This window comes from Tachysurus fulvidraco, chromosome 22 (genome assembly GCF_022655615.1).
Source record: "Tachysurus fulvidraco isolate hzauxx_2018 chromosome 22, HZAU_PFXX_2.0, whole genome shotgun sequence".
Classification (NCBI taxonomy): Eukaryota; Metazoa; Chordata; class Actinopteri; order Siluriformes; family Bagridae; genus Tachysurus; species Tachysurus fulvidraco.
In genome coordinates this window covers 6,026,351-6,043,273 of record NC_062539.1, presented here as the reverse complement: position 1 = coordinate 6,043,273, position 16,923 = coordinate 6,026,351, and the positions used below count along the sequence as shown (strand labels likewise).

Sequence of the window (16,923 nt, the reverse complement as noted above, 5' to 3'; positions counted from 1 at the left end):
TAAAAACACAAATTGACTGAGAGAACCAAGAGGCAGAGACTGATGTCCGACTCGGCCGCTTGTGACCATTATGCTTCGTCCGTTTTGAATTAGGAATCTAATTCATTTGAATTAATATTGTTTTTAATCAAGTACCAACGGTAAAAAAAAAAAAAAATGTCTTGCGACAAATTAATTAGTCTGCAAATCCCAGTGTAAGGGCTGGAGCTAATTCACATTACCTGCAGCCAGAGGCAAATTACATTCAGCAGAGACTCGCTACAACCTCCTGATCTTCCTCCAGCTCATAAAAATGTCATTACAAAACAGCTGGGCCGAGTGCTGCTACCCCAGGCAAGCACACACACACACAAACACACACACACACACACACACACACACACACACACACACACACACACACACACACACACACACACACACACACACACACACACACACACACACACTCACAAACTCAACCATGCTTGTACACACTGATACTGATGGGGGCACCTAAGCATCAACGTGTACATGCACAAACATATCTGAATTAAGAGACCAAGCTCCTCCTTTCCTCCTACTCCTTTCCTCTCCCTTTCTCTAATCAGCTTTCTGAATGTAAAAAAGCAAGCAAGTTTGCTCAAACTCAAGGCTTCTTCTGCCAAACTCTGGACCCCTTCCGCCTCTGACCGCCGGCCTGCAGGGAATTTTGGGATTGATGCCTGGCTTGTTGAGTGACAAACAGGACATCTGCTGTGTAGGATTCGAATGGTACACTGTAGCCTGTCATAGCACACTGACTAAACCTTAAACACCAGTCTCCATCTGAACACACGCGGATTTGTTCACCGAATCCACTGTTCGTCCTTCCGAGTAAAAAAAAAAAAAAAAATCAAAAGCTTACAAGGTACATTAATACATTTCTGATAATAATAAAAAAAAATAAATCTGTGCATAACATTCTGTACCTCTAACATCAGTCCCATGGGTTTCCCATATCATAGATGTGCTCCATTTCAGATAAATATTCTCATCAAATTGGCTGATGATACAGAAGTTGGCAAATAACTGATGAAATCCAGCCTTGCTTCAACAGATCCACAGAGTCAGAGTTCATCTGATCCATTACAGATTTCAAAAGACAATAGGGTATCAATTGATGCTGAAACAGCATCAAGGACACAAATATTTATGCATTTATAGTGCAAAATGGATAAAAGTGTACAACTTTATGCTTTTCCTGATTGCATTAATATTTCCTGGATATTTGATCCATTTTCTTATTTTACTGGAAAATTGGTCTATAAATTTGAGCATCCAGGTTTTCCAGGAAACAGGGGAACTGCCTAAAAAGCATCCAAATGGTTCAAGATTGAATTTAAAATATGAGATTCTATGAGCTCAGACTCCGGGGAATAGATCGAACGCAGATTAAATATAATCTGATTTCGAGTGTGTTTAAAACTACCCATAAAGCTTTGCTCAAGTGTGCATGAGCGGCTCTATGGCTTTTTTATTACGAGGTAAAGATGTTTGTGTGTGTTTGTGTGTTTGTGCGCACACACAAAAGAGTTCTTAATTGTTTTACAGAGCCCTGCACTGCAGTCTGATTTATCCAAACGGACCAGATAATCAAATTAACAGCGCTCAGTGAGGCTGAATGTGGCATTGATTGACTCTTGACAAAGAGAGAAGATGAGAGAGAAAAGAGGGTGAGAACAATTCATTTGAGAAAATAAGTGAAAGATCAGCATAATGTGGGTTGATCCATTGATCTGTGGAGTCCAGCAATGTGTGCCATGCAGAGAGAGAGAGAGAGAGAGAGAGAGAGAGAGAGAGAGAGAGAGAGAGAGAGAGAGAGAGAGAGAGAGAGAGTTTAAGTCACTTAAAAACTTTGTAAAACTTTTAGTATGTGAAGGCAGAAAGGGAGACAAGGCCAAGGAGACACACACACACACACACACACACACACACACACACACACACACACACACACACACACACACACACACAAACACACTAAACAAAAGCTGATGCAAAGTCCAAGAACTAAAGCTCGAAACAATGCTTTACCTACAAATATATTGTAAAAAAAAGTACTGTACATGGCCAGGCCCAATGTGGAGGTCATTAATCAGTTTAGAAAGTTTAGAAAATATTGTACAGTTTTAGGTTTATTTGTGCTTCATAAAAAATAAAAAGTGTTGTTTTGTTCCGGGGGGGCACGATGGCTTAGTGGTTAGCATGTTCGCCTCACACCTGCAGGGTCGGAGTTCAATTCCCGCCTCCGCCTTGTGTGTGCAGAGTTTGCATGTTCTCCCCGTGCCTCGGGGGTTTCCTCTGGGTACTCCGGTTTCCTCCCCGGTCCAATGACATGCATGGTAGGTTGATTGGCATCTCTGGAAAATTATCCGTAGTGTGTGATTGAATGAGAGTGTGTGTGCCCTGTGATGGGTTGGCACTCCGTCAATGGTGTATCCTGCCTTGATGCCCGATGACACCTGAGGCACAGGCTCCCCGTGACCCGAGAAGTTCGGATAAAGCGGTAGAAAACGAGTGAGTGAGTGAGAGTTTCGTTTCACAATGGTCTATGACATTATTACTTTTGACCAGTATAGGCTCTGAAATCAGGGTTGCCAGGTCACAGCACAATTACCTTTTTCCTCCCCAGTCTTTTCATAGGAGAAGAGCACAGACCTTCTTATTCGTGATATCTGTAATACACCTTTTTGGGATCTCTTGGTGCAGACATAAAGCACTCATAATCACATAATCTCCATCTCACTCAAACACAAACGATTCTGTACACAAATACACTGTCTGTACGTGCACTTCCCTTTTGTTTCTAATAGCTTATTTTTATGGAACCTGATAAGATGTAACTTCAGTTATTTGCACTCATATAACATCTTGGTCAAACTTTTAAACTATCCCCCAAAAAAATTAGCCTTCTGGACTTGCCTTTTTTTCACAACCTTATTCCAAAACTAGAACAAACTGAATCCCTGGCAATGCTGTCTGAAATAGAAGTGTCTTTTTTTTTTTTCATCTCCACTGCCATGGTTATTTTTATTTGTACCTGCCTACTTTTTTGTGAGCTTGGTTTTTCAAACCTCCCATTGTTAATGTGGACTTTTGTCCTACATGCGACCATCTGAATTAAGTTAAAATGCCTCTGAACTCTCTGCCAATTTTCTAATTCGATGCCAATTTTAATAACTCTCTTTTTGTCTTCTGTTGTCTGAGGATACTTTTGTGAAACTGCTTTGTCAAGCGATTCATTATTCAATATAGAAATCGAGTTAAGGTCAGCAGGTTTCGAGTAATTTACAGAGCGAGGTGAAACATCACACACATTCCAGGAATACTTTACAGTTAGGAAAACAATAAATGCATCCCAGTAAACCTTAGGTGAGCGGTTTTGGCAAGCGGGAATAAAAATAAGAACTTTTTGCTGAAGTGTTAATTTTGGGGCAAAAAAGGAGTAAAAAAAAAATGCAAACACTTCCTGTATCAGAAACTCCAGCTGTCAAGAGCTGCTGACAGTCATTCCTGCAAGCAGCATGTCACTTTTACTGAAGTGTGTATTTCAAAGAGAGATAGATGGTGAGAGAGAATTTGTGTGTGTGTGTGTGTGTGTGTGTGTGTGTGTGTGTGTGTGTGTCTGTGTATAGCACCATATAAAATGTGCTGATACCCCTCTATAACCAGCCGAGTGTAAAAATGCTTGATAGACACAACATCTCATCTTTCTGCTATCATTAATATTACATGCTAGCCACACTCATCCTCCTCTCATTCTCTCTCTCTCTCTCTCTCTCTCTCTCTCTCTCTCTCTCTCTCTCTCTCTCTCTCTCTCTCTCTCACCTTCCCCTGTGGACTATCACACCTCACCTGTAAATGATAAAACTCTAGTAGCAAACCACAATCAGCCATGAGGGAAGGATTTTGAAAGTGAGTGAGATAAAGGTGAGGGAGACTTTTCCTTCTTTCCACCATCCATCCGTCTAATATCAGTCTGCACAAGCTGCTTAAGAGACCCCCAAACCGCAGCCTAGTGCCAAAGCTGGCATCATTATAGTGCATCTACACAGTCTGAAGAGCAGCTGAATATGTTTGCATGCGTGTGTGACCCTGTGTTATTGATGAGACCTGGGCTCCGGAGGGGATTACAAGAGCAGATGCCAGTTTATCAGAACCTCCTGGACACACACACACACACACACTCTAAGCCTCATTAACACACTCACTTATTCATCAGACACACATATGCATACACACTCCTACACCAAACTCCCGAGCATCATTAAAGAGCATCATTAAACAGTCGTTCTGGTCATTGTTGCTGCTGTTTTACTTTAAACAGCTGAAATATGAGGTTAGAATATTTAATCGTGTGATAAAGTCACATAGACACCCAGGACGTTGGTCTCACTGGAATGTGAAGTGCTTTCTTTCAAAATGAAATGTTGATAGTATCAGCTAGCTAAATCACACTGAGGCAGTTTTAAATAAGCCAACAGCATGACTTCTATTAAAGAAATGGCAAAAAAAAAATCTTTAAACTAGCAAATGTTCAACAAATATCAATATTATATAAACACCCGATTCTCTAGTACCCTAAACACCGTAGCTACTCAATATGACTCCACCAATATGAGCCAATCTGTAGCCTACTGATCGTTAACTGGCTAGCATTGCTGCCAACAGGTTTGTGTGGAAAGGAGCTAATGAATAAAAAAGTGGCTTGCAGAGATGTGACTGAATGACATCACAGACTAAACCGTATTAATCCTTGAGTCGTCACAAACATTTGCATTCAAAACATTTTACAGACGATTTTTTGAAGACTAGAAAATATAATAGAACTGACAGTCATCACAAAACAACGATGATTAGTCATCACCAAACAATGTGATTAGTCATCACAAAACGCTGGTGATTAGTGATCACCAAACAATGATGATTAGTCATCACCAAACAATGTGATTAGTCATCACCAAACAATGTGATTAATCGTCGCCAAACACTGGTGATTAGTGATCACCAAACAATGATGATTAGTCATCACCAAACAATGTGATTAATCGTCGCCAAACACTGGTGATTAGTGATCACCAAACAATGATGATTAGTCATCACCAAACAATGTGACTAATCGTCACCAAACAATGTGATTAGTCATCACCAAACACTGGTGATTAGTGATGAGTAAATAATGATGATTAGTCATCACAAAACAATGGTGACTAGTCATCAGTAAACAATGGTGATTAAACATCACCAAACAATGTGCTTAGTCATCACAAAACACTGGTGATTAGTGATGAGTAAACAATGGTGATTAGTCATCACCAAACAATGTGATTAGTCGTCCGTAAACACTGGTGATTAGTGATCAGTAAACAATGATGATTAGTCATCACCAAACACTGGTGATTAGTGATCAGTAAATACTGGTGATTAGACATCGGTAACCAATGGTGATGGCACATAGTCATTAGTAAACAGTGGTGATCAGTGATTAATAATGAACAATGATTGGTGATTAGTGATCAGTGTTTTTACTATATTTAGTGTATTTGTGATAATTAGCTATTTAATTAACATTCGGCAAAACAACATTGTCATATATGTCATTAATCTTTGTTCTAGGAGCTTTTGTGTCCATCTGATCTGTGTTTATTCCCCGATTAACACACAGTCTATTCATACCTTTCTTTATCAGAATTAGTGTATATTACTTCCTGCTTTTCACCACTGTCTTTTTATTCCCATCTTACCATTCGGATGATCCTATTTTGTGTCTAGTTCCTTGTGTATTGGACATTACAGATGTTGGCTAGGATTTTCACAGCACTTGCCCACAGTCCTGCCTTCACTAATCGCACATGGAAACATACATTAGATGAAAGTTGTCACTGGAACATTACAACATTAATTAACCATTTCTGAAAGAAATGAAAGATTTATGGAAGATCTATGGAGCTGCATTTCGACATCCCTTCGCTGGTCAGTGTCTCTGTGTTCGGGTTGTCTGGGTTTGCAGCCAAAGCTATTTGTAATGCATGCTTGATGAGGACGAGGACCTCACGTCTGCAACTGCCTGTCTATTTAGCAAAACTGTCAAGGTTTTATATATCAAGGTGATGGTCTTTTATCTTAGAGGTCTTTGAACAGAGACAGCAGTCATACATAATATCCTTACAATGGAGATGTGTTCTAAAACTCAGTGTTTCTTTCAAACACACACACACCTGTCCTGTGGCTCAGTCTGTGCAAGGCTTTCCACTTTCTTCTAACTCAAAGAGACAGATACCCCGCTTCCCCTCCACCATCACCACCATCACCATCACCACCACCACCACCACCAACTCCTTCCTTTTTTTCCATTTCTCTTTTTTCTCTCCCTTATGTCAGCTCTGTAGCTGCCAGGTGAGGATGATGATGATCAATAATGTAGAGACTTGAGGTCGAAGAGAATAACAATGTTTTTCCAGTTCTCATACTACTGGCCACTGTTATAAATGGAAGAGGATTCAGTATCTGCTTCCTGTGGCCTGTTTTTTTTTCTGTTATTTTTGAGGAGCTCACGTGTGGGCTGATTTCAGAAGAACCCAGGATAAATCACAAAAATGCAGTAGGGATGCAGATAAGAGACAGCATGAGATCACATCGAAGAAAAAAAGCGGTAAAGACAGTGGAGGAAAGACAGACAGAAATGTGGTAGAGGGGACAGACTGAGACGAAGAGAGAAAGAAAAGGTGGTAGAGGCCTGAGGTAGCAGAGAAAAGCCCTCCGGCTGTCACTGTCTGATCAAACCCCATGGAGGAAGAAGAGAATCTCAGCTACAGTCCCGACACTCCTGGAGAGAGAATAAGTGGTGTTTGGTAGGAACGAGAGGAAAAGAGATAAGGAAAAGAGACAGGAGACAGAGCGAGCTGAAGAGGATGGATGAAGTAGCAAGGAAATTATGGGGAACGAAACAATGTAGAGAAGATAAACACATGCAAGACGAAGTACATCAGACATTATGAATATATGCATGAGGCAGGTGGCTTTACATGCCACAGAGAACGATGTACAAATCAGTTTCAGATACACAACTGAGCTCCAAAAACAGAGACAAAACTGTAAAGAACAGCTGAGTATCCTGTGGAGACGAGCGTCTGGAAGACTTTTTTTCTTTCATAAATGTGAGCAGTTCTACTAGAGTGAGGTGCTTTCCTGTGGGCACGTGTGCTGCGAACACTAAACACTATCAGCTTCCAAGCTCCTTTGACTCGTCAGGGAGGAAATAGACTTGTTAAGTGACTTGTTTCTTTCCAGCATCTTGCAAAAAACATGACTAGATGTTTAAAATATTTCTCAGTAAGAAAACAAGGAATAAACCACGCCAATTTGTTCAAATGTTAGTTACATTTAACATCGAAGAGTATCTAGGTTAACATATTTGGTGTTTTGAGATTTGGCTGATGGAAACGCAAAGAAAGGCAAAAATAGCTGACTGACGCTTTATTACCCTCGCTGAAAGACGTAGCGTTAAGAATCGTCCACCTGAACACTAACATTAAGATTTCAGCATCCTCTCCAAACAAAATTTACACAGGTTGTTTTGTATTATGTATCTATCAAAAATTCCATTTTGTTGTATTTCCGCACATCACTGAAGCTGAGTACGGGTATAGTATGGGGTATGCGAGCTGCCATGTTAGGCTGAAATGCTTTGCCGAGCATGTCTTTCATATGCTACTGTAGCTCCTCTGCTACGCTGGGCTGAGTGTGTGTTTTAATTGAGACACGGAGGAATGAGGCATGTGATGCTCTAATAAACAGGTACTTATGCAACTCCCCTCTCCTCGATGACAGATTGGGAAGCCATTAGAGAATGTGACATATTCCAGACACACTCACTTTTCGCACGTGGCGGCCCTGTTGCAGCTCAAAATGATATGATTGAGATTCTAACTGACTTAACCTGTGAGGTCATCAGGCTTCGCCGGAGCGCCTGCTCTCCGGTTGCCAGATGCACAGAGTGACAAACATGCAGGCCTTAATTCCTTTATTTATTATTCTGCTCGGCTTGTCTTGGCTCACACTCAGGCCTGATTAATTGTGCTCTCTCTATCTCTCTTTCTCACACACACACACACACACACACAGACAGACTTAGTAACAGAACTTTAATGACTACCATGTGTATATGACTAAAAAAGAAGTTGTACTGCTTGTAAAACGAACACAGTCAGTGTTATTACTGCTAATGACATGCATGGGGCATTTGCAAAAGGGAAAACTATTTCAGTCACCTGAACATTCTTACTAAAAATACTAATCCAAAAAGAGCAAATGATCCAACAAAAAGACAAAGTAATCAAGGCCAGGAGGCAAAGGGAATAAATTTAGCTATACTCTGAGTGAGAGGGACGGTATACTATCTCTCTGCCATTCATTCACAGGGACTCTAGACAATGGTTGGTTTCTTTGGGCATGTACAGTATGTGGAAGAGGGCGGATGCACTTTCCTCTCTCTCTCTCTCTCTCTCTCTCTCTGTGTGTGTGTGTGTGTGTGTGTGTGTGTGTGTGTGTGTGTGTGTTACCTAACCCTGTGACACAGAACAAAACAGCTGATGTGTGCACTGCCCTTATTGGTTGGTTAGCTATTTTACTGTTTAAGACTGTTTAAGGGACCGTCCCATGTATTCAAAAACTATTGGCTTCAGTTCAGAGAGTGTAGAACAGGAAAATTTTTCTCAAAATTTCTGATATAATGCGTTCTTCAACAAAATATTTAATGCCCTCAAACAGAAATCTTGATTGACTGGAGAGGGAGATTCAAGTCTGTGGTGCTAGTCATAATGGTAATGCAAAGCACCACTATGAAAGTAAAATTGTGTATTCATGTATTCATTCCATAATTTAGGTCGAATGTTCCAGATTCAGACCGTACCGTGGGTGGATTGTCATGTATGTAGATGGCAGCCGGCATCCACGTGCTGGTGAGGCCGAACAAACCCATGGCACACGTATAGCACTATTCTATATACACAGACACAAACACACAGGAAAACAATCATAAATTCTCACCTTGTGTAGCAATGTAGTGATTTGGCCTGTGGTAGCCCTGTAATTAAAGAGAAATACAGAACAGCTTTATGTACGTTTTATACACTCGAACAGAGGGTGTGTCCTCGTTCATGTTGTTAACAAATAGGTTGGACACATCAGATCAGTACTTATTAAAGAGTAAATATATAGCAAAGCTACTGAGAGTGAGACTAGTGAGCGTTAACATGCAGTGTGCAGATAAGCAAGAAAATAAGTAGACAAAGTAAACAAAGCTCTGAAAACTCTGCAATTTCTCAACAACCCATTAACACACACACATATACAGAGAGAGAGAGAGAGAGAGAGAGAGAGAGAGAGAGAGAGAGAGAGAGAGAGAGAGAGAGAGAGAGAGAGAGAGAGAGAGAGAGAGCCAGCCTCACACTGGACAAATAAACTTGAGAGGATTAATGCTTAAGTCGTGAGAGAAGAGTGATATAAGGATTATCAGTAATTATATTGTTTTGTGATTATGTTCAGGCTGTCGTGTGTGTGTGTGTCTGTGTGTGTGGTGTGTGTGCGAGAGAGAGAGAGAGAGAGAGAGAGAGAGAGAGAGAGAGAGAGAGAGAGAGAGATGAAGTTGAATATGTAGATGGAAGTATAGCTGCTATCACTCTCTTATCTATAACATATTCACTTAAATTCCAGTCTAACATTTCACTAGATAAGAAGAAAATCTCTCTCTCTCTCTCTCTTTCTCTGTGTGTGTTTGTGTGTGTGTGTGTGTGTGTGTGTGTGTGTGTGTGTGTGTGTGTGTTTTTTAATGGCTGTTCTTTCACTCAACACTAAGCACTTGGTTGTTTGTTCTTTCACGTGTTCACTGGTCCCTGAAACATTGGATTAAAACTACAACAGTGGTACTTGTAAAAGCCCCCCACCGCCACCCACCCACCACCACATCCCCCATTCCTCCCACCCCAAACTCTTTATTCCCTTCCCTTCTTCCTCCCTCGTTGATGAAGTTGCGTTCCGATTTCTGAGCGTTCATTACAGAGAGATCTTTCGAAGTAAATGTAAATGACAAACTGTGATGGTGACCGTTAGAGTAAAAGCGTTCAACTTTCAATAACTCTCTGCCTCAGATACACAAACTCTCCCCCCACTCGCACTATAGATCTCTTTTTAACACACTTCCAAGAAGAAAGACAACGCATGCTAAAACAAAGCAAATGCAAACGGATGGTCGGGAAGTTGTATAAATGTTGAGTGAGTGTGCCATCAATAAGCTTTATTAAGCAGAAGGGGCTGCGAGAGACATGTTAAAAGCCTTTTCTTTCTTCTTTACTGAGGAGAGAAATAAAAAAAAGCTCTATCCATTCACTGCTCGGCTGAGCCATGGCTAAGTACTCCGGCAAAGCCTTTTTTCAATAACAGCGCTTTTTAATATGTATTTATTCTTATCTATTAAAAGCCTTGGGCTTCATGGAGGCCTTCACTTAAGCATTTTGAGTTAAGACACACAGAAGCGCATTTTGGGTGCCGAGTTGTGCAGCTTAAGGTCCTGTATATACAGGTATGTGTCAGATACGGGGTGTCCGCTCCTTATACGACATGATACTTGCAAAAGGATGGCCTAGGCAAGATTAGTTTTACTTAGTTTGGTTTAGCTGTTTGTGTCCAGTGTATCAGTAGTTTAGTACCTTTCTCTGTCCCAATACTGACACCATGTAACCGGATTAGGGGTTTAGTGGGTTCCCGTGTATATAAGTTAGCATAGTGGATGCCATCGTCTGCTGCATATACTGTAGATAACCTGAATGGTCTGTTTTGCACCGCAAAAATGTGGGTGGATACAAATGTTTAAGAATTAGTCACGATTACCATGACATCATTGAAATGTCTTCAGAGGAAGTGGGGTCAATTACAATATCTATTTGATATGATTATATTGAGGCAAGGTTTAGTGTGTGTCTGATGAATCAGGCTGATCCGGATGCAGTCGTCACTGCTGCGCTCGTGATATACTGAGATTGAGTCACTGAGGAACTCGAGTTTCTTCCTGCCTGAGTATTCAAGTTTCTAAAGCACAAGTGACTAAACCAGTCTCCTGCCTTCTGTGAAAGTTTCTGAGCCAGACGGGGTCAAACCTGCAGAAGCGGGAATAACCAGCAATGACGTTAAACACAGCCTTTGTATATTAGTCATTTTTGTTAAGGCTTGATCCTGCGTCATGGTTTTTCTTCATATTGTTGGCTCTGTCCTGTCCAAAATGTGTCTTTCCCTGGCACAGGATATAATGTGTGTGTGTGTGTGTCTCTGTGTGTCTGTGTGTACAGTATGTGTGTGTGTGTGTGTGCATTACGTAGGTATTAGTCAGTAGAGGTGTAGAGTGTAAGTGATCCAAAAGAGAGCATTAAAGATACAGTGACAGTTAAAGTGAAAGTGACGTGACATACAGCTAAGTACGGTGACCCATATTTAGGATTTGTTCTCTGCGTTTAACCTATCCAAAGTTCACACACACACACACACAGCAGTGAACAAACACCCGGAGCAGTGGGCAGCCATTTATGCTGCGGCGCCCGAGGAGTTGTTGGGGGTTCGGTGCCTTGCTCAAGGGCACCTCAGTCGTGGCCGGCCCGAGACTCGAACCCACAACCTTATGGGTAGGAGTCAGACTCTAACCATTAGGCCACGACTCCCCCCTTCCACGACTTACACGCCTTCAACACAGAAACACAAACAGAAACCAGTGACTGTAGCTGGAAGGCAGCTACAATTGCCACAATTCCATTTCCGCCAACAAAACAAAACTGTTCTTTTTGCCAAAAGGGAAAAAACTTTGGATTATTACCAATGTGAAGTTGATTTCATATTAGACGTTCACTCCAGTGATGAAAATTTAAACACAGCATTTTCACTGCTTTTCATTTGCATATACATCATAAGCTGAAAACATGATAATGTCTACACAACACTTCTTAGGTACGTCTCATTGCCTTTAATTGGCGGTAGACTTGAGTTTCGGTTTCGGATGTTTCTTTGGAGATCCGAACTTGTGGCAGCTGTCGAGAATAACACAAAAATCTCATTAAGTGTGTGCACAATTTATGTGATTGCACATGCAAATTAGTGCTCGTTATTTGGTGTCTTCATGAGTCATGCCTCATAAAGTAGGTGTGTATTAAAAATGCTGAAATGAAAATGTAGATGTTTTGTTAGACAGGTCATAGAGAGAAGAACATGTGTGTGTGTGTGTGTGTGTGTGTGCGTGCTTTGTGGCGTTTGTCTGTTTATTGTCTGGTGTGTTTTTGTGTTTACAACAGTATGACCTCTGTTGGATTGTGTCTTTAAATCCCCCTTTTCCGGAAGTGTTCTGCTGATCGTGTGTGTGTCTGTGTGTGTGTGGACACTGCTGTGTAGGCATGTGTAAAAGTGTGACCATCTTCCTCCCTGACCCTGTCTTGTACCATGTAGCCTCTGTTGAACATGCATGAGTGTGTGACCATGTACTTAGCCCTGTTTCTTTTGTGCGCATGCTGAGAGTGCAGAGAGTGTGTGTGTGTGTCTTTCTCTGTCCTATTTCTCCTCCCCTTGCAGTGGGTTATTTTGTAGGTGTTGTGTGTGTGTGTGTGTGTGTGTGTGTGTGTGTGTGTGTGTGTGTGTGTGTGTGTGTGCTGTGACCTTTGCATAGAGGTGCTGGCTGCTTTCTGTACTCACATCAACGTAATTAGCATTAATGTAATCGGAGCTCTGCTCGCCCTCCAGGCTCTGCAGACGCACGCGGGAGTGATCATCTAGAGACAAACACAAACCCAGAAACATCTCGTATTACACGCGAAACCACACACACACACACAGAGCGAGAGAGAGAAAGCGAGAGAGAGAGAGAGAGAGAGAGAGAGAGAGAGAGAGAGAGAGAGAGAGAGAGAATTAACACAATAATTTCTCAGCCAGCTTTCATATTAACTTCACAAACACTCACACACACACACACACACACACACACACTATAACTTAAACTGAATCAACATGCCTTATATTAAATGCCCTTGAATATTATTTTATAAAACTAAGAGAGAAAAGAGTTCTTCATGTAGGTGCAAGGAAATAATGAGCAGTTCTGCATGATATATAATTAAGGAGGAATGAAGCAGATGCGTAACTAAAATTTGTAATTACCTTCCTCAAATCTGTTGCACTTATTTACGCCAACAGGAAGTGCACTATGCATATATATGCCTCATTTATAGCCAGGAGACTATGAGAACTGCAGATTTTTCCGAGCTTTAATTAGGTCATCAGTACTTAAAGATTTGTGGAACAAAGAGGAGTCTAATAAAACGCTATCTTTGTATATGAACATCCGCCGCTTCTCCCTATACAGCTGTGTACATCTGTTCTGTTGGCACAGGCATGCTACGAGCACATGTCTCTCACTTTTATGCTGATGGATCAACCTATGCGTTGCCTGCTAAGAGAAACCTGTCTGATATGTGGGCAAGGAATGAGACTGGGGAGTAGCATTATGTCCCGCTGTGCCGGGACAACCTGGGCTTTCTTTAATACGCACATGCGATAATGTTTCCATAGCGATTCTTCATCCGGTTCTCATCTTTCTTGGCCGAGTCCCACGGTGCAGACTGTCCCTCAAAGAAGCTCTAAGAAAAGGCAAGGAGACAGAAACAGAAAGAGAGGGAAGAGACAGGGACAAGGAGAGGAGGCATATGTGAGAAGTCTTGTGTCAGCTCTTTACAAAGTCACAAGTGCAGAACCGACTCTGTGTCTTTAATAAAGGAAGCATGAGGGAAAGAGAAGTGAGGGAGAGGAAGCATTAGGATCATTAGAACATCTGATGAGACCATGTGGCGAGGAAGGCAGGAAGCACCGTGCGCCGTGTCAAAACGAGAGCCCATTACCACACTCGCTACTCGGTGTCACATCCAAGTTCTTCCCCGAGTGACTCTCTCTCTGCAAACTCACCAGCCTCTCAACTGGTTACCAAACACAGTAAGGAAAAAATGGGCACCCTCGCACCGGCAGATTATCTTTCTGATCTTAGCAGCTGTGCCACAATTAATCCAAATTATGAAAATTTATTTCAGCAGATCGTGCTGTGAAGGGACATGCAGGGCCCCCGACCATGCCATGCTGCGCAAACATGATTTCCAACCGTCAACATCAACACTGAAAACAAGGCCAAAGCTGGTGCAAATTAATATTTATCCTGCTTCAGTCCCTCAGGAGCAGGGCAGCAGCCACCGCCCACGCTTGTGCATACTGAAAGTCCTGCTTCATTAGGATTACAGAAGATTAAACGGAATGCAAAAGTTGATCAGTGCTTCTGAATGTGACATACGTTAGGAGCGGGTGAAAGGGAGAGAGTCTGATTTCATTCCATTAAGACTGTAGGATTAGCCGCTTTCTATCTGCGGATGATGACTGCATTATTACACTGCATATCTTCTCTACAGTGTCTAGATGGCAGTGTGATCGGGATATGGATCAAAGAAGACTTCAGTTCTGTAGCTGGTAAGAAAATGAAAATATGAGTCGAGCTTTTGACAGAAATTAATTCTATATAATAATAATAATAACAATAATAATAATAATAATAATATCTTCAAAATCTGTATTAATATTTTCAAAATCTTTAAATGATAAAATAAACAAATATTAAAAAAAAAACATCCAGATTCTTTCGATGATTTTTATATCATGTAACATTTTCAGCTCTTAATCGTTTACTATTACCAAAGTTACAGAATAAAATCTTGGTCACTTGTTAATTTCCACCCACAGCCGAGCTCTCCCCTAAATGTGTCACGCACAGAGGACAGAGCTATCTGCCTTCTTCCGCATACATGGTCTCACAGATGCTCGTGATTGACGAGAGAGAGAGAGAGAGAGAGAGAGAGAGAGAGAGAGAGAGAGAGAGAGAGACGCTGAGACAGAGAGAGACACAGAGACAGAGAGACATAGAGAGAGAGACAGAGAGACATAGAGACAGAGAGAGACACAGAGACAGAAAGACATAGAGAGAGAGAGAGAGAGAGAGAGAGAGAGAAAGAGAGAGAGATGCTGAGACAGAGAGAGACATAGAGACATAGAGAGAGAGACAGAGAGAGAGAGACAGAGAGAGACAGAGAGACATAGAGAGAGAGAGAGAGAGAGAGAGAGAGAGAGAGAGAGAGAGAGAGAGAGAGAGAGAGAGAGAGAGAGATATGTCCTCCCTTGCACCCAGAAACCATGGCAAATATTTGCTCTATGGACTCATAGTATTGGACTCGATAGAGCTGATTTATATTTACTGTCTCTAAGCCTACACCGTTCCACCAAAGGGTTACCGTAAAATAAATAGGCAAGGTGATTAAAAAAGGGGGAAGACAAACATTAAGTAAAGTCTATTTTAACTATATGACTGGTTTCCCTGATTTTTTTTATGTCTTTTTCTTCCTCTTCAACCCGACAACGGAAATAAATCTGTGTCCTAATTGCAGTTTTCACTATGCTGGGTGCTTTGGTTGAAACACTCCTCCTCTTTGAAAGCAGAACACTGAGGGAGAAAAAGAACAATTTTGACACAAATTCAAAGATGGCCCTTGAACAGAAGGAGAGAGTGACAACCGTTTAAATTCGACATGCCGCCTCGCGCAGAACACCAGGCAAAACAGAATAATTGATATGATTTCCTATAATTAATTCATAGCGTAAAAACTTCACTAATGATGCCTTAGTTTTAAGTGGTACTCACTGGGGAGAAGATGATAAGCATATGGGGGGTTATCATTAGCTCGAGTGTGGAAAAAGATCTTTTTGTTGAGGTATTTCAAAAAAAAAATTTTTTTTTGCTATATAACCTCAAACAGACATCCAGACAAATTAGCTCAAGGTGCTCAAATCTGTCTTATGTTTCTGCTGCAAGTGTCAATCATGTTGATTTAGAATCATCAGCTTGTTTTGAAAAATAGATTTTAGCTGCATTATAAACACACACAAACACACACACTATATATATGTGTGTGAAATATTTCAATATCGATCTTTTAGTGATTTAATAAGAGTTAAAAAATGTCAACAAAGGATGGAGGTCAGGTTTTGCCATCAGTGCCTACAGACAGTTCAGCGACAGCTTCTGTTCTCACTCGCCGCCATTCAGAATCATATTAAACAGAAATCTGACGCCGAAGACGTTGATGTGAACGTCTATCCCTCATGCAGATTTATATTTAGCAAGGGTATATAAACCCATATGAGGATGGGTTCCCCTTTGTGTCTGGTTCCTCTCAAGGTTTCTTCCTTACCAATTTAAGGGAGTTTTTCCTTGCCACCGCTGCCTGAGTCACCTCAGACTTGCTCGTTGGGGATAAATACATATACATACATACATACATACTGAACTATATACTGTATATCTTGAATTTTTACTATATTAATTCTCTATATTTCTCTTAATGTTTACCTTCTGTTCATATGTTTATGTTCTGTAAAGCTGCTTTGAGACAAAGCCCACTGTAAAAAGCGCTATACAAATAAACTTGAATTGAATTGAATTGAATTGAAAGGGTATTAATCTTTGCATGAAGCTTTGGAAACTGATCTGTGATCTGTGTAGCGATGAGGAGGTGAGAGAGCGAGACATACTTAAGGACTAAAGCTCTGCCGCATTGTCTCTTTAGGTAGAGGTGTAGCCAGGGCGGAGCAGTTGAATAGCATTGCGATGTAGGAAACTGTTGTTTATGTGAAAGAATTTCAAATATGCGAGTCATTTAGAATGGATTGATGATGATGACGATGATGATGAGGAGGAGGATGATGATATTGATAGCACTGTCACAGTTTTTTATCCCCAGAGTCTCAAAATATGACCCGTAATAAACTGACTAATAAATAATC

At 41.1% G+C, this 16,923-nt stretch overlaps 1 protein-coding gene across 6 annotated transcripts in view; it reads right to left on the bottom strand.

Moving 5' to 3' along the window:
- LOC113645143 (receptor-type tyrosine-protein phosphatase mu-like) overlaps positions 1–16,923 on the bottom strand; it is a 186,100-nt gene that overhangs the window by 16,776 nt on the left and 152,401 nt on the right. For 3 of the 6 annotated variants that reach the window (XM_047806456.1, XM_047806458.1, XM_047806457.1), the window contains 4 exons: positions 13,601–13,688; positions 12,712–12,824; positions 12,027–12,092; positions 9,070–9,106 (listed from right to left, as the gene is read on the bottom strand). In XM_047806456.1, the coding sequence (XP_047662412.1) occupies positions 9,070–9,106; positions 12,027–12,092; positions 12,712–12,824; positions 13,601–13,688 (304 nt within the window). The remainder of the gene's footprint in view (positions 1–9,069; positions 9,107–12,026; positions 12,093–12,711; positions 12,825–13,600; positions 13,689–16,923) is intronic. The other 3 variants (XM_027150480.2, XM_027150481.2, XM_047806460.1) reach the window with 1 other exon arrangement.